At 54.6% G+C, this 25,872-nt stretch overlaps 1 protein-coding gene across 3 annotated transcripts; it reads left to right on the forward strand.

Annotated features, from left to right (window-relative positions):
- Positions 1-6: 6 nt before the first annotated feature.
- Positions 7-25,529, forward strand: Trim29 (tripartite motif containing 29). Of its 3 annotated transcripts, none has more exons than XM_076576067.1 (10): positions 12-921; positions 8,736-8,831; positions 9,696-9,929; positions 11,414-11,612; positions 14,133-14,234; positions 16,133-16,225; positions 18,698-18,793; positions 20,197-20,298; positions 21,740-21,816; positions 24,472-25,529. In XM_076576067.1, the coding sequence occupies exons 1-10, from the start codon at positions 118-120 to the stop codon at positions 24,532-24,534; spliced, it is 1,866 nt and encodes a 621-aa protein (XP_076432182.1). In that variant the 5' UTR covers positions 12-117; the 3' UTR covers positions 24,535-25,529. The 3 variants fall into 3 exon arrangements, with proteins under 3 accessions (XP_006981305.2, XP_076432182.1, XP_076432183.1); XM_076576068.1 differs by having other exon boundaries at positions 20,200-20,298; XM_006981243.3 differs by lacking the exon at positions 20,197-20,298 and having other exon boundaries at positions 7-921.
- Positions 25,530-25,872: the final 343 nt, after the last annotated feature.

The following is a 25,872-nucleotide window of genomic DNA, read 5'->3' on the forward strand; positions in this document are numbered from 1 at the left end:
CCCCACAGGTGTGTCCCTGGGCTCTGGCTGCCAGCCCCACTCCCTGCCGGAGACACCCGCTGAAGTCACCGACCACGAGACCCCAAGCCCCAGAAACAGGCCAGCAAGTGACCTGCCATGGAAGGTGCCGATACCTCCAGGAGCAATGGGGCCAGCCCGGAAGCCAGGGACGCCCGCAGCCCATCGGGTCCCAACGGCAGCCTGGAGAATGGCACTAAAGCAGACAGCAAGGATACCAAGACAACCAACGGGCACAGTGGGGAGGTGACGGAGGGCAAGACCCTGGGCAGTGCCCTGAAGTCAGGGGAGGGGAAAAGTGCCCTGTTTTCCAGCAATGAGTGGCGCAGGCCTATCATCCAGTTTGTGGAGTCCGTGGACGACAAGGGCTCCAACTACTTCAGCATGGACTCTGCGGAAGGCAGGCGGTCTCCTTATGCCGGGCTCCAGCTGGGAGCTTCCAAGAAGCCGCCTGTGACCTTTGCTGAGAAGGGGGAGCTGCGAAAGTCCATCTTCTCTGAGCCCCGCAAACCCACGGTGACCATCGTGGAGCCAGGGGAGGTCCGCAGGAATAGCTACCCCAGGCCTGACTCCGGCCTCCTGCTGCGGTCTAAGTCTGGCTCCGAGGAGGTGCTGTGCGACTCCTGCATCGGTAACAAGCAGAAGGCCGTCAAGTCCTGCCTGGTGTGCCAGGCTTCCTTCTGTGAGCTGCATCTGAAGCCCCACCTGGAGGGCGCCGCCTTCCGTGACCACCAGCTGCTCGAGCCCATCCGGGACTTCGAGGCCCGAAAGTGCCCTTTGCACGGCAAGACCATGGAGCTCTTCTGCCAGACCGACCAGACCTGCATCTGCTACCTCTGCATGTTCCAGGAACACAAGAACCACAGCACTGTGACCGTGGAGGAGGCCAAGGCTGAGAAGGAGGTGATTTGCCAGGCCCCTCGCTGCTCCCCGCTTACCCCTCCCACCTGGACCCTCACTGGGGACTTAAGTCTCCACTGTGCTCCGCTCTTTTAGAAAACAAGTCTCATCACCCCCAACCTCCAGCCTGGGGGCGGGTGGTGGTGGTGGTGGTGGTGGTGGTGGTGGTGTCAGAGGTCACTCTAACCGCCAAAGATCTTGGGAGAGGGGCATCCCTTAAGTGAGCGAATAGAAGCTCCAGAAAGATTAGAAGAAGCTGGACCAAGTTCATGAACTAAATCTAAGTCAGGCCAGAGTGTTAAACAGAACTGTATTGAACTCTTCTTCTGGCCTCTACTCTCTCTCTCTCTCTCTCTCTCTCTCTCTCTCTCTCTCTCTCTCTCTCTCTCTCTCTCTCTCTCTCAAACTCTTCCTTACAGAGCAGGATTGGACTCTCAAGAGTGAGGATGACACTAAGAGGGGACTCAAGGGCTCCCTTTTTGCTGGCTCCAGGTTTGCTGTGCCCTAACCTGGAAGCCCCCCCCTACACCCCACCCCCTTGGGACTCTTACTCTGCTTGCTCTACCTGGTCCCAAAGCCACTCCTTTCACCCCCACCCCCCACTTTGGCCTCCCTCACTCTGCTCTCAGTGCCCCCCCCCCCCCCCCCCCCCCGTGTACTTTGTGTGGCTTCAGCCGACAGGTCTGTGCCTGTGGGTGGACAGCACTGGAGGCAGAGCATGTGTGGGTGGGTGGATGTAAATGTGTGTTTTATATGCACTCGGGTGTCTGCGAACGTGGGTGTCTGCCCATATTTGTGTGTGGGCTACGTAAGTGTGTTTGTGTGAATTCCCCGGGTGTGATTAGGCGGTACTTGCATGAGGAGGGGCAGGGGCAAGTGGAGACTTGTGGATATGATGCACCTGGGGAAGGTATTCTGGGTTAGGGCCCAGCTGGGGCCGCTGGCCTTGTCCCTGCTGAGCTCACTCCCCCAGCTGCATGTGGCCCTCCCCAGGGACAAATCTTCCTGGTGGCCAGTGCAGGGGCTTTACTTTCTCATTAGCTTTTGTACCCCAAGTAGCAGAAGGTGTCTCCTCACCCAGCTTCCTGATCATGTGCTTGCTGGTCACTCTCATTCTGTGTCTCTTTCCCTACTCAGCAGGTGCTGAGTTACAGGTGGGAACAGACTCAGACACCCTCTCTTAGAAGCTTCGTTTGGTTCTCAAAGATGTCTTCAGCTTTTTCTGACCCTAGCATCCCCTGACCCCCAGCATTCCCTGACCCCAGCATCCCTTGGCCCCAGCATCCCCTAACCCCAGCATCCCCTAACCCCAGCATCCCTTGGCCCCAGCATCCCCTGGCCCCAGCATCCCCTAACCCCAGCATCCCCTGGCCCCAGCATCCCCTAACCCCAGCATCCCTTGGCCCCAGCATCCCCTGGCCCCAGCATCCCCTGACCCCAGCATCCCTTGGCCCCAGCATCCCTTGACCCCAGTATCCCCTAATCCCAATATCCCTTGACCCCAGCATCTCCTGGCCCCAGCTCAGCTCTTAGCTTCATGATGGGAGACAGAGGGCAGGAGCATGACGCTCATTCCTGGGGACTGTACTTGGAATTCAGAACAGAATGGCGGGCACTGGGAATGAGGCAGCAGAGTCTCAGGTTGGCTGCTAGGAGGCTGTCACTAGCTGTAAGACGGTGGCTCATTTCCCTCCATATGAAACTGAGGGACAGACATCTCTGTGATGCCCCAGGATTCTTAGAAACATCTGTGAGGACTCTGGGGGTGAGAAGGGAACAAAGTGGGCCCAGGAAGCAAATATTTCAGGTCCTGTTTCCCCTGGGAGCCAGGTGAACACACGGGTCTCTTTTCTATGCATTGGCTTCACGGTGAGGGCCTGCAGAAGAGCTGGGTCTGGGGCAGCAGGAAGGTGTGGGCAGCCTGACCCGGAGACCCCAAGAGCTCTAAGTTTGCTGTTCTCAGTCAGGGGCTGCTGGAGGGCTCAGAGAGTCCTTGACCTCCAGGGCTTGCGATGTGGGTAAGGACGTGGAGGCTCAGACAGACAGACAAGATGGGACACCCCTCCCAAGTGTACAGACACATAAACACGGAACTGCAGAGGAGAGTACCAGACCCAATGAGCGTTCACAGCCTCATAGTCTACTCTTTACGGCACACCCAAGGAAAGGAAGGAACCTGGCTAATGTTAGTGTTGGGGAAAGATGCGCCTAGGTCTTCTTGTAATAGTTGAGATCACCTTGGAAGGGGATGGGATCCTGGAGTGACTGCTACCGTGGGAACTTGGGGTAACGTATGTGTGTGTGTGTGTGTGTGTGTGTACACGACTGGCCTGTGTATGTTCTTGCAACACAAGGATCGATGAGAGGAGTGGGACTGAGCCGCCAGAAGACAGCACTGAAGCAGTCTGTCTAGGGCCTGCTATTATGGGATGTTGGACTTGGGGGACTTTGACCCAGAACGATGGACTGGTGTGAAGCAGAGTGTCAATGCTGGCATCCTCTGAAGGCATCTGAAATGCTCCCACACCGGCTCCCACACGGCTTCGTGCGAGGAAGCAGGCAGAACCAGCTCTGCGGGCTGGTGGTGAGGCCAGGTGAGGTCACTAAGCAGTGGCTGGGGTGGTTGCTCAAAACTGAAGGCGACACCCACGGCCACGGGCACTCTGGACCTCAGTCTATGTGCAGACTTGGAGCACAGACTGTGTGTGTGTGGTGTGCCATATGATGATCCCTTTCTCTAGTGGACCTCAGTGTTTCCCTCTCCACTCTGAATGCCCCAAGTGGTCCCAGAACTGCTCACTGGTCTAGCTTATCCCTCTGGGTTTTCTCAAGCTCTGTTAGGAAATAGATGAAGAGGGACATGGACATCCTATTTACCCACTGACTTCCCTATCCATCCCAAGTCCCTCCTGTTATAGCTGCCTGCTCTAGATGGCCCTGTTTTAAGGCATATTTGACATGGTCTCTGAGTTGACAATGTCCTGATGACATTCAAACTGGAGTGTCACCCTAAAGGGGATTGTATTCAGTGACTTGTCCACATTTTAGACATTATCTGGCTCAGTTCTCTTACTGTGCCCCTTGGCTTGATTTCTCATCTTCTTGCCCAACTCTCTGAGCAAGGCTGAGCCACTAGGTGGCTAATGCAGCCACTGGTCCTTGGGTTTCTTGCCCTGCTGGTTTGGGGAAGAAAGCTCTTTGGGCAGATACTGGGGACTGGGATCCAGGAAGAGGAGCCAGACTAAAAGCCAGGGTGCCTAGACTCTCTCTGGGCATTTTCAAAGAGAACGTCTGGTCTAAGTAGGAGACAGGGGCATGCTCAGTTGCATACTGAGGGGATCAATCAAATGAGAGATTTAGAGACAGGAAACAGGAGGGAAAGTGAGAACCAGGCAGGTGGGTGGTGATCCAGTCTCCATGGAGCTCATGTGTGGGCCAGGGCTGGGCTAGGCATTTGCATGGTTACAAATGAAGCCTGGTGTGGTGGGGTACCACACCAGGCTCAGAGGTGCAGAGACTCACACAAAGGCCAGGGGAACAGAGCAGAGGGGCTGGGATTTCTCTCCATCACTCCAAACCTCTTTTCCCAGCGGGATTGGAAGAGTCTTCTTGTGACCATCAACTCCAAGGGCCTCTGAACAACAGGCTGCAGGCTGGGGTTACTCCATGACTTGTTCACACACAGAGTCCCAGGCCTTGCTCCAGGAGGTTCTGGGTCACACGGATTCTAATGTATAGCTGGGCAAGGGAAGGTAGCCCAATTCAACTACCAGGAAGCTGAGGCTAAGAGATGGGTGGTGGTGATGTCTGCAGAGTTCATTGCTGGTCTGCAGATGCCAGGATGAAGCCTCTCACCCCAGGCAGCATCTTCCTCTGACCCAAGGCTGTGAGGAAGCAGAGGGAGTGAGAAGGGGACCTCATTGAAGTCCATGGACAGATACAGGGCTGTTTGACGTGGGAGCATAGAAATACGAAATCTATTCGGCATTTCAGATTCTTATCCAGGTAATTACCATGTGTCTGGGAGTACAAATTTGGCAATTAACTGGCTCATTTGGCAAATGTCACAGCCCAGGGCCCATGCAGTTAGTTCAGGCTGACGGAAGATCTTGGCCAGTCAGATTTTCTCTCCCGGGGGGCCCTACCGGTCCACCTGTCTAGTGCTTGATTATGTCTACACTTGATGGCCAATCTAGGCTGGAGCACCACAGACTGCGCCCACTACCCCTCTACTCTCAGGGGACCTCTACTCACTCAAGGCCATAAGAGTTTCCGTGCTGGGTGACCCACGCATGCATGCATGCAAGGGCCATCCCTGCCATCAGAGAGGAGAGGCCCCAGACAGTGTGGGAGAAGGGAACAAAGGAAGCATTTAGGGACAGGCCTGGGCAGGGTAAAGCGAAAGAAGCAAGAGTGGGAGGGATGGGGAGGGGTGGAGCACTGGGGAGCTGAGGCCTGGCAGACATCTGGGTTCGCCTCTACATTCTGTGGGAGGAGGGAGAGTGGAAGAGAGGAAGTTGGAGCTCTTGTGGGTGGGGGGAGGCAGAAAGGGGAGAATTGCTGAACTTCACCAGCTTCAAGGAGATGGGAAAACGGGAGAAGGACAAGATCTCTGTCTAGACTGCCCGAGAGGTGCCTCTGAGGGCCACAGAATAAGAAGTGTGCCCCGTGATTGCTTCTTGGTTTTTACGTCTGTCTTTCTCACTGTGCACACTCAGGCCAGCTGCATGGTCCCTCTAGGTCTCGGTGGCTGCACCTTCAAAGCATGGTTAACACCACTGACTTTCCCAGGTGCTTTGACCTGTAGGAGATACTCAACAGCTCCATTGACTTTCCTCCTGTGGCTATGGCGTCTTTGGACACCCTGTTGTTAATTCCTGTACGGAAAAAACTGACGAGCGCTAAGATTTGAGGCACATCCCCCTAGAGATCTGACCCGAACCCCTCTCCTCAGTGGGCAGGACTTCTCCTAGGGGAGAGAAGGGACCATTATTGTGGTCCTGCTCCCAGCCCCAGGACCCTTCTGTGTCCTGCAGGTCTGGTCTTGCCGACTGCGGAGCGGGTACCGGGTGCCTCCCAGCCGGTGTCCAGCTTCCTTTGAGCCTGTCTCTCCTCTGCCCTGATCCATCCCACCGCCCACTGCTGCAGACAGCTCGTCTCCACTTCTGATCCTGCCCCTGCACGTGTCCAGGCTGGTCCCCTCCTCCTCCCAACATAGGTGGCTGGCCAACACCTCCACTCTTCCCTCCAGACCTCAGATGGCCCCTGACCTCCTCCCCCCTCCCTTTCACAGAGTAGACTCCCAGGGCTGATCTCTCTTTATCCTTGGCTTAGATGCTTCTTGGCTTAAGCCACACTGATCTCTACCCCTTGGACTCAGCACCTCCTTTCTTCCTCTTGGCTGGCCAATCCATTCTTCTAGGAAGGGCCCTTTACTCAGCTGTGGGCTGGCCCTACAGCCCCGGAGAGGCGTCTCTTGGAGCCACTGCTCACCCCTCGCTCTAGAGTCTGGTTTTCACCTTCTTCCAGTTGCAGAACTTTTTCTGTCCTTAGCCTTTTCTACCTCGATCCTGCTTCCCTCAGGGTCCTCCACTTCCAAGTGTTCACGATATCTTACATCTCAAGTCGGATGTCTCAGCCACTGTCCATCCCTCAGCCTGCCCTCTGTATCCTGTGTCCATACCACATCTGGACTCCATCAGATCCCATGGACCAGCCTCAGCATCCAACACAGCACAGTCACCTGAGCACACCTGTCACGCCTACTGCCTTGCCCCACCTGGGAGGTGCCATAGAGATGTGGCCATGGGGACATTATTCACTCAGTGCTTTCTCTGTGCCAGGTGCTTTCTGGGAGTTTTGCTTACAGATTCCCATCTCTCCTTCATCCTCTGTAGTGGGTGTGGGTGCTTAGGTTACCTCCATAGCATAGCTGATACTACTGAGACTTAGAGAAGTTAAGGAACTTAGTAAGACTTCACAGCCTGCCTGTGGGTGGTGGTTAGGGGTCTCAATCTTGGATTCTTATTTGTGAGCTCTGGGGTAACCAATTCAAAAGGTTCAGCTGCAGAAGATGGGAGGCCCCCTCCGGCTGTACTTTGACCCTGGTCTCCCCAGGAATTCTTCAGGGATGGGAAAGTTGCTGGGATGGGCCCATCCTCTCTCTTCTTCTGTCCCCCGGGATGCAGATCTGCTGCTCAGGCCTGGACCACCTTAGAGTCTTCAGATCGCTAGGTCGGCCAGCCTTTGTTTCCTGGCCTCTCTGACTCTTCACCCTCAGAGAGCAGAGTTGGAGGGTGGGGCCTTACTCTCTTCCTTCTCTTCCCTCCCTTCACTGTCTTCTCCCAAGCCTCGTTCCAGAGACCTGGCCCAGTCCCCACCTCATTTCTTCTTGAAAGCCGCTCTTCCTCTCTGGTGATGACATTTTCCATGCCGTGGGGTTTTCAGACTTTGGAGGTGGGGTAGGTGCTTACGCAGAACATCTTAGACTCTTCTTGCCCGGAGAGCCTGGGAGTGTGGAGGTGATGGGCAGACCATGGAAGCAGGACTTCCTATCTGGGGGTCTCTGTGGCTCCCGCATCCCTGCCTTCCTCACCTCTGGACACCATGTCTAAAAGGCCAGTGGGAGCCTGTCTACAATTAGATGCCCTGCTCTGGGGGTTTGTAGCAAGCGTCCAGGTATCCCCTCAGGCTCTGCTGCAGACACCCCGTGGGCATCCTTCTGTTTGGTGAATTGTTCAAAGGCAGCCGATGTTGCTCCAGGTCCAGCTGCTCACACCTCCTTGCCGGGAAAGCTCATCATCCTCATGGTTTGTGATTTCCTCACCTTGGCTGTTCTTATAGGTTCCTTAGGGAGATGGCTAGAAAAGGGGAAAGAGTCTGTTTCAAACCACAGTGATTGTGGGGAGCTCTGAGTCATGTAAGACTTCTCTGAATGATCACCCCCTTATCTTCCATGCTTTAGACAGGGCTTTAGGAACTCCAGAGGGGCCCAATAGAAAAAAAAAGAGATATCCTTGATTTTAGCTTTAGCATCATGCCTTCCAATCTGCCCCAGTTACAGCCGGGTTTTCAGAGAAGGACCTTCCCCCACGCGGAAGCCAAGCATGGATGTAATGCTGATGTCTCTGTGCCCTGATAGAGCCACTTTCCAGATGCCTCAGGATCCAACAGTCTGTGTGCCTCTAAACAGGGGTCCTCTCCTCCCCTGCCTTACCCTCACGCTGTATGCTTTCCTTCAGAGAGCCTGGGGAAGAGTCCCCGTCTTGCCTATACTGCAGATGTGTTCCCGTTCTCAGGAACAGGCTTACAGCTGTGCCTGCCTGAACCGAGTCTGTGCCGGCGGCAAGGCCAGCTCTTGCTTGCAACACAAGGCCCTGTGTCATGCCACAGAGACGCTGCATTGGGTTACTGTTGCAAGCCGCTCCCTGGGCAGGGCTCTGCGGGACTGGCTTGAGTGTAGATCCTCTCTTTCCCCCATGGCCCCAGGCCCACGGAAAGGAGCAAGAGCCTCCCGCCCTTCATTAGGTGGGAAGGATCTAGGAGGCTTAGTCCCTATAAGGACACGGCCGAGCTGCTCAGCTCTAGTGGTCCAAGAGTACAGAAGTATGGTGTTCCATGCATTGCTGGATTCTTGGCCACTGGCACAAAGCCCAGCAGATCTGGGGCACTGATACCATTTGCTGAGTGAAGGGCTATGAGGAGGAGTGTTGAATCTTCCCGAGTTTGCTCTTCTGGTGAGTCACCCGTCTGGGTCTCTGGTTCTGTTCCCCTCTCTCCCTGCTCCTGACAGCTTCAACCCCCATATTTCCCCGCAGACTGAGCTGTCACTGCAGAAGGAGCAGCTGCAGCTAAAAATCATTGAGATTGAAGATGAGGCTGAGAAGTGGCAGAAGGAGAAGGACCGGATCAAGGTGAGCAGCCTCAGGCTCCCCTGCTGCACCCTCACTTGCCTACCTTGCTGGGGAGAAGGCAGACCTCCAGGCTTTGGCCCACAGTGATCCCCATTCTTCCTCGTTTGGGATTTTGCCTGTCATCTGAACCAGCAAACAAAGATCCTAGACCCGTTCTTCAATGAGTCTTCCAATGTCCTCTAATGCCTGCTTTGCCCACCAGACTACCCAGCTACTAAATACATGCCATTTCTTTTCTACTTGGGCCAGCTTGGTAAGTGGTATGTCTGCTGTGGCTTCGATAATTGCAAACTAGTACGAAGTTACGGAGTGTGGAGCCTGGCTGCAGGAACAGCCAACTGATTTACTTTGCAAATAATGTTTGCTCTGGTTGGAGTTTCAGCAAGCATACCCTGACTTGAAGGAGATTGTCTGGGCCTGTAGAGAGTCACTTGAGCATGGAATAGTGGCTCATGTTGACCCACCCAGGGGAAAGAGTCACGGTAGATAAGGAAGAGTAGACAATAAGAAACACCTGCAGACAGACGTGGTGACACACATCTGTAATCTCAGCACTTAATGGGTAGAGGCAGAAGGACCGGTAATTCAAAGCCTTGACTACTTAGTAAGTCTGATGCTAGCCTGGCATACTTGAGATCCTGTCTCAAAAGACAGCATTAACAAAGCAATCCACCCAAATCAACCACCCAAACACTGGCATTGTGATCAGTAAGTGGCATCCCTCAATGGTGCCTTTGAATGAGATTTGTGGGTAAGAAGGCTTGCAAAGTTAGGGCCCTGGGGGCTCTTTGAGTCTGTTGGAAACCTAGTTTTTTCTTTTTTTCTTTAATGCAACTCTTCTTCCTCCCCCAATTCTGGACCTAGAGCTTTACCACCAATGAGAAGGCTATCCTGGAGCAGAACTTCAGGGACCTGGTGAGGGACCTGGAGAAGCAAAAGGAGGAAGTGAGAGCCGCGCTGGAGCAGCGGGAGCAGGATGCTGTGGACCAAGTGAAAGTGATCGTGGATGCTTTGGATGAGAGGGCCAAGGTGCTGCATGAGGACAAGCAGACCCGAGAGCAGCTGCACAGCATCAGTGACTCGGTGCTGTTTCTGCAGGTAGCAGACTCCACCGTTCAGATTCTCAGTCCTCTCACTCACCTCGTCCAGTTTCTCAGGCTCTCATTCATTATTCATCCATGCATGTATTACCCACCACTCATTGACCCACTATCCATCCATTTATCCATACATAGGCTCATTACCTGCCTACTACCCATCCACCCACTATCAATCCATTTATCTACCCATTCACTACCCATCCACTCACTACTCATCCACTCACCATCCACCCACCAATCCACCCACCCATTACCTATCTGCTCACCATTCATTCATTCATCCATCCACTCACCCATTACCTGTATGCTCACTATTCATCTACCTAGCATCAATCCACCCACCATCCATCCATCTATCCATCCATTACCCCTCCAGTCATTACTAATCCACCCACCTATCACCCATTCACTCATTGCCTACCTACCCACCCACCTACCCACCCACCGTCCATCCACTCATTACCAACACTCATCTACTCACTACCCATCTACCCACCATTTATCTATCCGTTCAGTACTAATCCTTCCATCTGCTTAATTTTCTATCCAGTCTACTCTCTACTACTCTAAGGACGGCACACAAATGTCACCTTGTACCAAGTTCAATTGCTATGTACCAGCAGTGCTCCAGGCTTGATAAGAAAGAGTTCTGTGATTAATTAGTAATGCCTGCTTTGGGTAAGGGAGGAATGGCATAAGAGTGTTGCAAATTTCTTTTATCTTTGATCTAGTCTGTTTGTGTATTCATGCATCCATCTTTCTGTCTGCTAGAATGTTTTGGTACTCCTGGGCATGCAGGACTCTATCAGGTGCCATGGTGAATAGAGAAGTATAAGACATGGTTTCTGCCCCCAAGCAGCTGCAATCCAGCTGGGAAGATAAGACATGTACAATTAGAGAACAATATGGAAAAGTGTGTAATTAAATGATAAAGCGTGTGGCTCAGGAGATAAGTGCCTATGGAAATTCAGAGAAGGGCCGGCGGGCTGGAGCAATCTAAGGACAACTTTGTGGAGGCGGTGGAGTCCGGATAGGGTCTTGCAGGCTGCTTAGGACTTGAGAAGGAGGAGGGATGCTCCAGCAAAGGAGAAGGGAGCTGTGGAGGCAGGATTGGGTGGGACAGTAAAGATGGAAATACCCGCACTTTCCTAGTATTTTCATGTTCCTCTTTAGTCTACAAAAGTCCCCCAAGCATACACAGCTTGTGCCACTTTCACAACCTCCTGTGTGTGTGTGCTATGTACACACCAGTGCGGGGAGCCGTGGAGTCACTCCTTGGGATGCTAATTCAATCAAGGCTGACTTTAGCTGACTCGTCTGTCCAAGTGAGGAAAAGTAAGGCTAGCTAGTGAGCTGATCCTAGAGCTCAGCCCTCTGGCTCTCAGCAGAGTCTCCAGCTAAACCGAGAGCTCCCTTGTAGACCAAGGTCCCCATAACTCACAAAGACTGGCAAAGTCAATGGCTGCTTTTCTTTCTTGGTAGGAATTTGGTGCACTGATGAGCAATTACTCCCTTCCTCCACCTCTGCCCACCTACCATGTCCTGCTGGAGGGAGAGGGTCTGGGACAGTCACTTGGCAACTTCAAGGATGACCTGCTCAATGTGTGCATGCGCCATGTTGAGAAGATGTGCAAGGCTGATTTGAGCCGCAACTTCATTGAGAGGAACCATATGGAGAATGGTGGGTACTCCCTTGTCCACGGGGTTGAGGCTGTGAGTGTTTCTCAGTCAATTCTGCTGCTTGATGTAGACAGGAACCTACATAACTGACTCCTCATGGTCCCCGTTCACTCAACTATGGGACCATGCTCAGACTAGAGTTTAGGGATTCTAGTACACCCCCACTGAACTGGCAGGTATTACCAGAGGCCTCTAGAGCAGTGAGATTCTGGGAACTGCTTTACAGGTGCCTCCTCTCTGGGCCATTCATTAGCATCAAGGACTGGTTTCATTCAGATCTCCATGTGATAGTCAGGTCTAACCCAGCAGTTGCATACTGCTGCTACTTCGAACAGATGAGTGGCAGGCTTCAGAAGTAACCTAGAATTCCATCTGAGCTTGGAGTGAGGCCCGTCACCATGGCTGTGCTGAATAGTGTTGAGCCCACAGGCTGAAATTGGCCTGGTGGTAGGCTGGAGATGATGGGGCATGGCGTGTCTTTCTGACTCACCTGCCCTGAAATCAGCTCCTTCTCTGAGTCATGTTTTCCCTGTAGAGGTCAACTGAATTATCTCACAGAAAGCCTCCTAACTTGAGGAACTGCCCTATTAAGCCCCATTCTACCCAATCCCGATCCCTTTAGGGCCTGAAGCCTAGGTACTTTCTCCAAGGCCACACCCCAGTGGCTCAGGTCCTGTGCAAGGTCTTCAAAAACAGCCTGATTAAGGCCTCTTAGCCATCGACACACAATGGAAATGATTCTGTCTGGTCTCCAGGTGGAGCACATCACTCTTCCCAGAGGAGTGTGCAGGAAACCACCCGTGTATGATACCATGCAGTGTCCCTGGGTGGAGCACATCACTCTTCCCAGAGGAGAGGGGCCTAGGAGTGTGCAGGAAACCACCCGTGTATGACACCATGCAGTGTCCCTGTGAAATATGGGGGATGCTCAATCACACCTAAGGACAGATATGCCATTTTAGCAAGACAATCATTTGGCTTAAAAATGACACTCAGATCCTGCCATCCTTTTCCTAATGACGTCGCCATGATCCTAATGGGGATGGTGACAGCTGAGGTGATTGAGGGCTCCCAGGACGCAGGCAGTATGCTGAGCTCCTGCCTATCTTACCCCTTCCCTGCTCCCTTGCTGGGTGCGGACGTCCAGGTTGATACTCAGAAAAGCGGCCTTTCCAAGGGCCCCCAGCCGATGGGGAGGGGCTGCTGTTGGGCTTCACCCTGCTAGTCCGGCTGCTGTACCTTCTCATCTCAAGCAAGGCCACCACCACAGATATCAGCAGCATCAGTGGTTTGAGGAAGGACCGTCTTCGTCTCTGTGGTGCAAACCTTGCAGGGGAGTACCTGGGTATGGTTTGGACAGATGCGAGAGGACGGTCCTAACTGGGCTAGGGTGGCCTGTGAACCTTGTAGGAACCACCCAGCCTCCGGGCGGCTCGCTGTCCCATTTCTAGGTCATGATGGCTCCTGCCTTGGTGTCTCTGTGCAGGTGTGGTCCGGCGTCCCGTGTAAGGTGTGTAGTGAGGTGGTAGCCAGGAGCCAGGTTCGGTGTGCTGACTCAGCTGCCCTGCACCTATGCCGTGGGCCCAGGGGAAGCCTCCTCTGTCTCTGTCATGTTTTTGTCACGGTGGCCTAGTGGCTAGATGATGGTATCTGTTGTAGGAGAGAGAGGATGGGTGGCATATGAGTCAGGCCTGGGATTGACTCTCTGCTGCTCCCTGCTGATGGCTGGACTACCAGACCAGAGGTACATACATTCCCACCCCCACAGGCCCAGGGCTCAGAGGCACCAGGCCACCTCCAGAGATCTTCGATTTAGAGGTACCAGGGCTAGACAAACACTTTTAGTCTACTGTGTGCCAGGATCTTGCTAGATGCTGGTGATGGAGATGAAGATGAGGGATAGGTGCAAGCCATTCACTCCTTACCTGAGAGACAGTGAGGAGGATGGAGGAAATAGAAGTCAGGAAGTAGTAAGGGGCGAGAGGGGGTGGAGGGCACCAGGGTAAGAGGCGGAGTTGGGCACTGAGAGACAGGTTAGTTGGGGTTTAAGGGTCTGCAGCTGTGTGCAGCTCGCAGCTGGCCAGATCGCTGGACCACAGAGGCTAAGACAGGACCTCAGTCAACCACCCAATGCTGCCTGCAGTGGCTGGGCTGAGGTATGAAGGGGGGCCAGGTATCAAATCCCAACTCTACCTTGATTGTCATATTACCAGGGGCAACTCACTGCCCTCACCTCCTGAGCCTTGGTTTCCCTTTCTGTCACATGGAGATGCTCATACCTGCCCAAGAGTTGATGTACGGATCAAACAAGAAATGGGTACCAGAACTGGGTATCTCCTTGCTGTGCACACAATTGCCCTTGCAAGGAGGAGACTGTGTGTCTGGGAGGTGGTTCACTGGAGGAGCAGGGCCGGTGTGGACACAGTGTTGCCACCTTCTCTGAGGCCGTGAGAGTTTGGCTCTCCCTGTGAGCCAGCTCCTCGTCCCCATCTGACCCTCTGCTGACCCACCTCTCTTCCAGGTGGTGACCATCGCTACATGAACAGCTACACGAGCAGCTACGGGAGTGAGTGGAGCACGCCTGACACCATGAAGAGATACTCCATGTACCTCACACCCAAGGGTGAGGGAGAGTAGGTTACCAATGGCCGAGGTCCCAAGTCCCTCTCAGACAGGTCCCTCCTGGGTCGAGTGACCATATAACTCAGTGTGTCTGGCACCTACTTCCTGTCCCTGTGTGCTGCCTCCAGTCTGCCCCTCTGTATTTTTCCCTGGAGTCACCTGCCTCCTTAGCCCTACCCTCTAGGGAGACAGCCTGGGGACGTAGGCCAGGCCTGCCTGTCCCTGGCTCAGGATCATCTGAACATTCTTAGACTCCAGCAACAGACCACAGCAGTGCTTGTTACATAAGGATGGATGGACCGGGTCACAGGCCCAGGGTAGAGGGGGTGTGCAGGTGCATGTGGGAGCCAGGGGGCCTGGAGAGGAGAGCGGGGTGCTGGAGAGTTGAGGCTGGGGTGGGCAGGGAAAAGTCTGGGAAGGCGCTTAGCTCAAGAGAGAGAAGCCAGAGGCCCTGAGCGGTCACTGACAGATGGATAAATCCGCAGTGGGCAGGGCTAGGGATTGGGAGAAGTGAGCTCATCAGACAGGAAGTTCTATACCCCGCCTTTCAAAACAACATGCAGACTTTTTGGGAAGTTCTAGGCGGCAGAGGGGTACTGGGATTTCGCCTCTGACATTCCTGGGGTGAACCAGGCTCTGACATCAGTCCTGTCCCCTCTCTGCTCAGAGCTCTGCTCTTAGCCAGTTCCATGAAAGGACAAACTGTGCGGACTGGATCTCCAGCAGCCCTCTCCTTAAAAGCCCATCTCTGCCTTGTCCTAGTCTGGTCTCTTTGGCTCTCCCCCCAGTCAAGAACTAGCCTGTTGGGGCAGTCCCAACCCCACTGGCTCCTGCTTGCTTCTCCCTGCATAAGGGAGAGCCAGGGACAGAGTGGCCCCGCTGCTGACCACCAGGTGTGGGGAGTGCCACCTGCCACCAAGCCTGGTCCCTGTCCCCTCAGGCTTGGCCCCATGAGTCAGTTGTGACATCTGCAGGTGGAAGAAACAGGTTCCTCTGGTGTCCCTGCCCTGCAGGGACAGGATGGGCAGGACACCTGCAGCTCCCAGGCTCAGGGTGGAGGAGAGGCATGGGAGGAGCTGCTGAGACGTCAAGAGGACCAGGGGAACAGGGCCACTAAAGGCTACCGGCCAAGCCTGGAAGTTTGGAGTCAGTGGGATTAGGCAGGGACGATGGCCCCCCTCCCTTGAAGAAGTTAGTTCTCAGGCTCAGGAAGGAGGGGCTCTCTGGCCAGTGCAGAGGTGGGGTCCAGGGTGGGGGCAGGGCTGTGACGGAAAGAGAACGGGCAGGCAGGTGCTGGGCTGGGTGAGCCCGCAGTGGGTGTGGTGTATGGTGTCTAGGCAAGAGGGGTAGAGACTATGCAGGGCCCTGACACAGGACTGTGTGGGAACCCAATGCAGGAGGGCGGTGAGAAGCCACAGGCTGTGCTGATACCTGGGACAAGTTCCCAGCTGGCTCATTTGTCTTCTGTAGGAGGCTAGGTCTGTCGGGTGAGGACCCAAAGCCTCTGCCATGGCCTCCTCAACCACTGCCATGGCCTCTCTTTCCACCTACTGCCCAGGATCCCAGCCTCTGCAGTCCAGTTCAGACCGGCACTGGCTCAGGAACGACATGTTGGCTTGTCAGCCTCCTGCTCTCAAAGCTCCCAAGTAGAATGACTGAGCATCTTAGCACACTCAGAACCATCCAGAATTCTAGTGCTCTGGGGACAATGGTCAATAGTGTCCCCTCTGCTTCCCAAAGGGTCCCCATTTGGGTGATGAGTTTTGTGACTGCCTCAGGCTAGACCCAGGAACTGTTCCTGATGGGATCCAGTGGGATCTCAGGGGGATATTTGGGGTCCTGTCTAAGATTCCCCTCAATAAGTCAGAGGCCACAGGCAATGATGTTTCTGCTCCACAGGTGGGGGCCGGACATCTTACCAGCCATCATCGCCCAGCCGCCTCTCCAAGGAGACCAACCAGAAGAATTTCAACAATCTGTATGGTACAAAAGGTAGGAGGCGGCTCAGCTTAGGGTAGGCAGGGGCCCATGTAGGTGTGCAGGAGGGAATATAGGATGCAGGTACCAGGGCTGAGCCATGGATTGAATTTGAATGTCTTGACTACCCAGCACAGGGTGTGTGTGCGTGTGTGTGTGTGTGTGTGTGTGTGTGTGTGTGTGTGTGTGTGTATGTGTGTGTGCACACGCACGCGTGTACATGTATGCTGGCTAATGCAGAAATGCATGATGTCATTGGTGAGGCAGAGAGAAGCTACTGAAACCCAGTCCATTTGCTCTTCTTATCCTTGAGGGATGAGTAGCGGAAATGGGTTGAGTGTCTACCGTGGGGTTGGCTGTGGGGGCCTCTCCCGGCAAGTATCAGGACTGAAGGCTGACAGACCTGAGTTGACTTTTGTACTAGCCACGCAGTAGCGAAAATGATTTATCTAAGCTGCAAATGGAAAGGAAGGCATGACCTGACATGGGTGTGCCTGGAAATCCCAGAGGCACCACCACATCTCCTTAGGACAGCAGTGTGGTGGGGTGGGGATGTGCCTTTCCCAGGGGAGCTGTCAAATATGGGATCTCCTGTACTGTGTGCTAAGGGGACCACTGTGCTCCAGGTCAGGGCTGTGTGCTCCTGAAGCCTCTGTTTGGGGGGCCCTGATTCTGTCCTGGAGCTCGTGGGTGTTGGGCTAGTTCCACCAGGCACACCCACCCAGATCCAGCCCTTGGAAGAGTCTTCAATGAAGAATAGGTCCCTGGACACTGGAAGGCCACTGCCATCTGGTGGAGAGGGCGATGGCTGGGCCTCTCTACTGTTCATTGAGATTCATATCTATAGGGGCCAAGGAGCTAGTTTAGTTGGTAAAGTGCTTGCCACGAAAACACAAGGACTTGAGTTTGACTCCTACCACTCATGCACAAAAGCTGAGAATGGCTCCATGTGCCTGGAATCTCAGTGCTAGGAGACAGGGGGGGGGGGCGGCGCGGGAATCCCAGGTTATGACTAGTCACTCTAGCCAAATCAGCAAGCTCCAGGTTCAAAAGGGACTCTGTCCCCAACGATGTGGATAAGTGACCACAGACACCTGATGTTGACCTCTGGCCTCCACAGGCACATGTGCATACATGCATGCACACCTGCCCACCTATCACCTATCCTTCATTCCATATACAAAAGGTGTACAGCTGTGACCAACCCAGAAAGCACCTATAGGAGAGAACAGTAGCAACACTGTTAGTAGCAACAGCGGCAACCACTTCATGGCTAGTATATGACTCAGCAGAGGTGTATCCTTGCGTCCTGACTCTTGCTGGGGGAGGCCCCCAAATCCAACTTCAGGGTGGTTACTTGCCTCATTTCGCCCAATTCATCTGTTAGGGACAAAAGGACCACATGGGCTAGTGGGCGCTGTTCCAGAGGGAGCTTGAGTTGGGGGGTACCCAAGGCTCTCTGCTGCTGAGGAAGCACTGGGTGCCTCATCAATGGGGACTCCAAAGTCTTCTGATGCCTTCGCTGTTTCTCCCTATTTCCCCTTTCTCTACACCACAGAAACCTCCTTGCACATAGCTGTCTGTTAGCATGTTCACCCCCACGAACAGGCCACCAGGCCTTCTGTCAACTGTCTCTGTCCCCAAGTGACAGGATGTGTTTGGATTTATTTGCTCATTAGTTAACACATGCATCCATCAAACGTGCAGCGAGTACCTTCAGGAATAAGGCTCTGCCAGGCACCGGTTTGATGTTGGGCCAAACAAGCATGTCTCCAGCACCACAGGAGATGGACAATTAAACAGCCAACTGCAACCCAGGGCACAGGATGTGCAGGGTGATGAGAGGCAGCAGGAAGAGGCACACACGGGGTCCTCAGGGAGGTGACATGGAGACATGCTCTATGAATTTGCTCAGGATGGGGAGCAAGGGCACATCCCAAGTAAAGGACCATTCTGGATCCAAAGCCAGAGGCAAGAAAGACGCTGTTGCTGGAGGAAGTGAGATCACAACTTGGCTGGAATTCCAGGAAGTGAGTGGGAATGGGTGGGAACGAGCAGTTCATGCAAGACCCATGGACTGTGCTAAGGGCTTCTCCCATCACCCATTCTGAGGACAGGATCCGACGAGATGGCTCAGTGGGTAAAGGTCCTTGGTGTGTGAGCCTGGTGACCTGAGTTTGATCCTTGGACCCCCGTGTAAAGGTGGATAGAGGTATCCTCTTGACCCTTCCTGTGGGCCACTCTACATCTCACCACACACACTGGAAAGTACAAATCCGTGTCTTATTCTGAGGACAGTGGCCTGCAGGAACACACCTATCCTTTATACACCTTCCACAGCAGGGGCGACTGGGCAAGTGTGAGCAGGCATTGGGGCACGCTGACCTCACAGGTGGCAGAGGGACCAAGGGTCAAGGAATTGCTCTTGTCTTGGTCCCTTCTGCAGGCCAGCCTACCTGGGTCTGACGTGCCTTCTTTTCCTGCCAGGTAACTACACCTCCAGAGTCTGGGAGTACTCGTCCACTGTTCAGAACTCTGAGGACCTGCCCACTGTACAAGGCAACTCCTCCTTCTCCCTGAAAGGTGAGCTCTTGCTTTGCCTGGAGGCTGCCCCTGCTGAGTCTCTGTTCCCTCTCTGGCTAGCTCTTCCCTCGCTTTCTGGAGGTGAGGCCTCTGACCTAGATGGAGGCTGAGCCTGGACCTTTGGTGCATCCCAAGGCGGGGAAAGGGGCCGGGCTAGGGCAGTGTTGACATACATAAGGCTCCTAAAGAAGGGCTGGGACAACAGGTCTCAGTGACTGGAGAGGCATCCCTACCACCTGGCCCAAATGCTTCTTTTGCATTACTTTCCCAGCCTCTCTGCTACAGAGTTGATTTAACTCTGTTTACCCACTGACTCCCAGCAGTTTACTAGCCCCCCCCCCCCCCAGGGTTTCCCAAGAGTCATCTTGCAACCGCCTCTCTGGGGAAGTGGGATCAGGCCTCTTGGGTGTGACTTTCTTTTCCTATACTTGACCCCTACTTACCGTATTCCCGTAGGTCTTGAACTGGTTGAATGGTCTATCCCTCCTGCACCCCTGGGGTTGGGGTCACCCTGAGGATCTAGGCTTGAAGCAGTGTGTAGCAGTGAGTGGTGTAGTAGTGTGTACTACTACCTGTGTGTAGCAGGCCCAGGGTCTGTCTCTCTCTCTAGGCCATAGAGGCAATTCGGATGGGTAGGGATTTCACCTCTCCCTACACCCGAAACACCTGTCCTGGGAGGATCAGAGGCTGGGTCTCTTGGGATGGAGAGAGAAAGGAGCTGTCTGGGGCACATCCCCCCAAAAAAAACTCCACAGCAAACAGTGGCCTCTGAAGTGGCTTTAGCACTTAGTGGTCCAGCCCAGGATAGGGCACAGCCTCTATCGAGGACAGGATTCGTGGGCTGCTACCAATATGAAGAAAGGTATGAATAAGGGGTTCCAGCCTGTAGGAACCAGGAGAAGACCAGCCCCTGGGCCAGGCCTGGGACACTCTGGGACTCACCTTGGCACGCTGGCTTCCAGCTTACCTGTTCCTTGCTCAAGCCTAGCCTAAAGGCCACCTGACACAGAGGGTAACAGCTCTTGGGCCTCACACATTCCCCATCAGACTGGGGGCCCCCTCCAGCTAAGGCCCGCCCTGGAAGGACCTCTTCTCAGATTCAGTGAGCCCACCTTACCCTCAAGCATAGTAACTCACCAGGATGATTGAAATGGCCTAGACAGGTTGCCCTAATTCCAGAGATCCCCTTCTCCATCCCCTCTACTAGGCCCACAGGCAGACAGGGAATGCGGGGATGGGGTGGGGTGGGGGGCAAGCCAGCTCCAGCTCCCAGGTCTGAGCAAGGCTGTGGGGCACAGGAGAGTACAGCACCCCACCCCAACCTCACCCCCACCCCGTGAGGTGTTAGAGTCTCGGCCTCTTGGATAGTAGGCGCATGCTGCTAACACCTCTCTCTCTCCCAGCAGGCACTGGGAAAACCCCCTATCAGTTCACAACCTTGGGACAGGCCACTGCCGAGTTTTCCAAGCCACTGGACCGCAGTGGGCTGTTTAAAAACAATCCCGGTACCCACCTTCTTCCCATCCCTTCCCTTCCGCTGCCATAGTAGGGCAGGTGGGCCGTCCTGTGGGAGATCTCTGCCACTTCAAGGGTGTCCTGGTCCCTCTTCTTCAGAGCTCCCCAGAGAGACATGCATGTCCCCGGCCCCTGCGGTCCCAGCTCACTCTCTCTGGACTTCTGCCTGCTGCCAAGATGGTTCTCCTGGGCCACCCCTGTCCCTACCCTTAGCTCTTATGGCTGGTACGGGTTTTTCTTTCTGGAAACTGAGAGGCGAGGTCTCAGTTCCCAGTCTTCATCATCACTCAGGACCCATAGAATCTTCTCTTTCTCAGGTAGCTCCCACGCCAGACGATGCTAGATGCAGGGGCATGCCCAGGGATTCTTGCTCAGGGCTGTTGTGGGAAGTGGCAGGTGGTACGGCTTACCCCATGCAGTCGCAGCCTCACTGGACAGTGGCTGCCAAGGACAGGTGCTGTTCATCTCCCCAGCTTCTCATTCTCCCAGTCACAGCCCAGGTTCTTCCCAAAACCACTGCTGTTTGCCCTGTGGGCTGAGTGGGGTTTCCACTGTGCTGTGCACTTAAGTTCTTTATAGAGGTCCCTGGGCTGAGAAGGAGGGCCAGGGAGGCAGCAGGTAGCTTCATCCTGGGCTAGCATCTGCTCCCCAAGGACGGAGAGCCACCTGCTGGGATCTTGGGCTTGCTGTCCTAACCTTGAGTGACAGCCACACCGGCAAATGGCTGCCCGTCTGTGGGTTCCTGGTCTGCTGCTAGTGAGCTGTGACCCAGCCAGAGCCAGGCAGAGGGAATGGGATTATGGATTTTGGAATCTGGCAAGCTGTGGTTTCCAGTCCTGATAGCTGCTGGCCGGCACGTGTGGCTCAGGCTAACTGCTGAGTTAGAGGAGATGGGGGGAGGGGGGGGGGAGACTCCAAGCAAGGGGCAGACACTCACATGGTACTTGGCGCAAGTGGAGCTCCATAAATGAGACCCATCACCCCAGCCCAGCCCAGCCCAGCAGAGCCAGGAGTCCTTCCTTCTGGGCAGTGCTGGCAGGGGCTGCTGACTGAAGGATTGTCCTGGACTCTGGGAAAGGGACGAGTCTTTGGTGGTAAGCCCTCAGGGTGAGTGGGTGGTAGTCCGAGCAGTGTAGTAGAGCCCTGGACTGGGAGACAATATTCTCCTGCTGTCTGTCCCTGTCTCCCTGGCTGGCGCCTCCTTCTGTCTGCCTTGCCCGCCTCCTTCCTCTGGCTAGCCTCCCAGGATCTCCAGTTGGCAACTGCACCAACCCAGCTGCTGCACACCTCTGCAGGTGGCTGAACTTGCTCTTGGGCTAGATGATGCTTTGGGGGTGACTCTGGGGCAGGCAGCTGTGCTGCTCTCTCTGGGGGGGTCCCTGAGCACCAGCTCAGGCTCCTCTTGACTGGAGCATCTTGTCTTCTTCCCAGGCTATCCCTCCATCCTCCGGAGCCAGGCTTCCAAGGCCCAGCCTCAGACTTGGAAATCTGGCAAGCAGACTTTGCTGGTGAGTAAGGTGCACTTTGGGGGTGGGGGTGGGGGAGCTGCGGAGCATGGGCATGTCCAGTGGCCTGGCAACGGTGTAGGCTTTCAGGGTCTGTGGGAAGAGAAGAACTTCTCTGGGCCACGCTGGGAAAACGGGAGGCGGCAATGGCCTAAGCAACTGCATGTAGCAAAGGGAGAGAGAGACACACACAGGCTTATATGTAGGGGACCTGGGTAAACACACACGGCCTTTGACCTCAGTTTAGAATCTGTAGCATGGACAGCCCGTGTTTGCGTTTGCAAGCGATAACTGGGCATCTGTGGTGGCTTGGTCTCCAAGAGGTGTATGATTGTAAATTACTTAGTTCACTGGACAGGCATCCCGGAGGTGGGTCCCTCTCTTGGGGCTACTTTCCAGTTCTCATAACATAGAGGCCATTAGGGGTGATAGTGTGTGTTTGGGGGAGCTGGAACACTAGGAACCTATATTCAGGATTTACTCTCTAATAACCTTAAGCTGGGATTATTAGAAAGCGGCACTGGTGGTGTGTGTGGCCAAGGACCCAGACCACCTGCTGGCACCTCAGAACCACATACCCCTGTCAAGGCTCTTCATTCTTACAATACGATGGTGAGATGAAGTGCCCCCCCCTCCCCGTTCCCTGCAGACTGGATGCATCTTACCCTGGCCTGGGAACGGCAGTAACCAGAGACTTCATCTCCCCTAATGTTTTCCTCCCAGGGTCTGTGGTGGTTCCTGAGAGGGCTAAGCAGCCTACCACGCAGGTAGCATCAGGGCTTTGTTGAGATGAGGCCAGAGCTCTTGGCTTCCGCTGCTTTTGCATTTTGAGGTCAGAGCACAGGATTTGCTCTGTTCTCCAAAGAGCAGCTGGGGCTGGTTTAATTGGAAAAACTCTTTAATTTGTGGGCGAGAGGAGCTAAGTGATTGCGTGTGTAATGTGGAGCTGGGCCCAAGGGCATCGAAGCAGCAGGACTGTGGAAAGCCGATAATGGGAGAAGATCGTTCCTCTCCCTATCATATGCATTCCTGTCCCCCAGACCTGAGTCCCCATAGAGAAGGCTCTCCAGCCTCTGAGGGCTCCAGCAGGACAGGGCTGTGGTGTCCAACTGGCACCTAGTGCTGGGACGATGGAAGCCAGTGTAGCGTGCACAGAGGCCAGCCTAAGACTCAGGCTGCCTGGCAATTGGGACCCAGCCATCACCAGCTTGCTATGCGATCGTGTATGAGTTGATCTTCCATGCCTCAGTTTTCCCATTTCTAACTTGAATTCCTCAGCCCGCGTGATTGCATAGTCCTTCTAACTCTCACATACTGCGATCCTAATTAGGGAGCGATGGAAATGAGAGCCCTGTTCACCCATTGCCCCAGCCTCTCAGACTGCAGCCATGTTCACTGGCCTGCAATCCATATGTGCTATTGACCCAGGCTTTCTGAAAGGAAAATCCATTCATCTCACCCTGTGGACTGCTTTAGGGGCCCTGGAATGGACCTGAGGGCTGGAGAACCTGGCATTAGGCCCTGCTTTCTTAGAGCGGCCTCACAACGCTGTCCATGCTCAGTTTTCCTTCTTGGGCCTCAGTTTCTTCCTCTGTGAATGGATGGTTTAGCTCAGGTCTGGGCTGCAAACCCTCCTGCCCTGGCATTGCCTAGGCCTGCCTCCTGGAGTCACAGACCAGGAGTGTCTGGGAGGCACAGAGCAGCTCCATGTCTGACCCACTTAGGGACAGGGCTGATTCCCTCCCGAGACCCTCCTGAGGCTACTGGTGCTCTAGTAGCCAGGGACAGCTCCACTTTGCTCTTCCATTTCAGCCCAGGGGACTTGACTTCTCAGAGCCCCGAGGCAGGAATTAGGAAGACCAAAGGAGAAGGGACCAAAGGAGAAGGGCCGATTTCCCCGAAATTGTCATGTGACATGCATGACCCAGAGCGGAGGTTGGCAAAGCTGTTCATGCCTCTGGCCAGAGAGACTCATACTCCACAGTTATGGTTGGTGGTTGGGGAACACTGTGGGCTGGGGCAGCGGTTCACTCATTCTGTCCCCATCTGCTAGGGAGAATCATGTAGAGAGCCTAAGCCGACATGTGAAGTGCCCGAGACACAAGAATGAGACCAAGAAATGGGGTGGGGCAGGGGATGATGGGATCTTGGAGTCCAACCTCTGGGTCTCCCATCCTGCTCCCCCTGTTCACCAGCTGGGTGACTTGGGCAAGTCGCCTAGCCTCTCTGCGCCCTGGTTTGCTTACTCATAAAGTGGCCATGGTCACAGTAGCCTATTTAATTGGATGGTTGTAAAACCTAATTGAGTCTGTCGACGGAGAGCCCTTGGCATGGTGCTGTGTAGTTTTGTAGAACACCAAGTCCTATGCACATGGTGGCCGTGGTGGCACTCAGAGGACATTGTCCGTAGTGGATGAAATCCAAGCTCATATACTAAGTGACAGGAATGGGCTCTAGTTAGACTTTGGACCCAGAAGTTCTGATGCTATCAGGGGCCGCCTCCTGGTAGCAAGATAGGTGGGTAGCTCTTGCAGGCCACAGGGCACAAGCGGCTTGTGGGTTTGGTCCAGCATTGCTTGGGGAGGTCTAGGGTGGTAGGCTGGTTAGGGAGTTCTGCTACCACCTGGCTAATCACTCCCGTTTCCGTTTCCCTCACAGTCTCACTACCGGCCATTCTACGTCAACAAAGGCAGCGGGATGGGATCCAACGAGGCCCCCTGAGTTCAGCGTGGAGCCCCGCAACCCCATTCTCCTGTCGCTCCCGCTTTCCAAGCTGCTGCGCACTCGCGGGGCAGGAGCCCCGCCCCACTCTGCCCTCCCACAGCCTCTAGCAGCCCCCCACCCCACCCCGGGGCACTCTGGCTTCCTCTGCTCCCCTATGGGTTCCTTTTCTGCTTGATGACATACAGTCACTGTGATTTCTATGTGCGAGGCCAAGTTGCCTAGCACAGGGTGAGAGACAGTTGGGCTCCTTTCTTGTAAACCTCTCCCAAAGCTGGTCACCAGGTCCGCTTGGTGCCAGTCTGTTTCCCCAGCCTGGGGTCTACCATGTCCAGGCTTGGTGACCATTTCCCTCCACTGTGGACGGTAGGTGCCCAGTTAAGGCAACTTCTCTGTGCCCATCTCTTGGACTCACGTTTTTATCAGTAGCCCGAGTCTGTCAGGAAGGAACCGGTCCTGTGTGTCCTCTTGGATCCCACTCACCCAAGCCTGTGTGGCCTGGCCACACCTTAGAGGATACTCTCAGCATCCTGGCTTTTTCCTGGTCCAGCTGTGAGGCTCCACCATGTCTACTTTGAGGCCGCAAGGCTGGAGAATGGGCCCTCCTGCCTGGCAAGAGGATCGTAGCCTAGATATTTCTCCACCATGGCTGGGGGTGGGGGAACGGGTCCTCTGATGACCGCAGCGCGCTCATGAAAATTTGCCCGTAGACTTTCACTCATATGGAATTGGGTACTCTTCCCAGTGTGGGGCAGCAGGTGGGCTGGTAAGAGTGGTGTCGCTTGGGAGGTACCACACACATCAGGGGAGTCAGCCCCCATCCATGTCACATGTCACTAGGCTTTGAGAGGGCCAGATCAGCAGCAGCACTGGGTGTTTGGGGGCTTGTCTCCCGCTCTGGGCTGATGGGGCCGCTCGGGTCAGCTTGCAGGGGCGGGGAGGGGTACTTTTGGCTTGGGCTTTCCCCCTCCCTGAATAAACCATTTGTCTCTTTACTTCTCCGGATATGAATGAGTGGGTGGCTCCTCAGGGTCGTGGGGAGCTGGTGTCCAGTCATCCTCTCTCTTACTCCTTTGGTTTTGAGACAGGGTTTCCTGTGTAGCCCTGGCTGTCCTGAAACTCACTCTGTAGCCCAGGCTGGCCTCAAACACACTTGCCTCTGCCTCCTGAGTGCTGGGATTAAAAGTGTGCGCCACCACCACCCAGCTCCCTCTTATATCTTGAAAACATGATGCCTTTGGGTCTAGTCTGGGTCTCTGAGGAACAGAAACCTGGAACTTTCTGAGGCACACTTTCATTAACACTGAACACAAAAGGTCGAGGCCAGGGGAGTCCTTG

Source organism: Peromyscus maniculatus, chromosome 7 (assembly GCF_049852395.1).
Source record: "Peromyscus maniculatus bairdii isolate BWxNUB_F1_BW_parent chromosome 7, HU_Pman_BW_mat_3.1, whole genome shotgun sequence".
Taxonomy (NCBI): Eukaryota; Metazoa; Chordata; class Mammalia; order Rodentia; family Cricetidae; genus Peromyscus; species Peromyscus maniculatus.

Coding starts and splice junctions, on each gene's coding strand:
- Trim29 (XM_076576067.1), top strand. CDS start 118: ATGGAAGGTGCCGATACCTCCAGGAGCAATGGGGCCAGCCCGGAAGCC. Junction 11,613..14,132: donor GAGGAACCATATGGAGAATG/GTGGGTACTCCC, acceptor CCTCTCTTCCAG/GTGGTGACCATCGCTACATG. Junction 14,235..16,132: donor CATGTACCTCACACCCAAGG/GTGAGGGAGAGT, acceptor TCTGCTCCACAG/GTGGGGGCCGGACATCTTAC.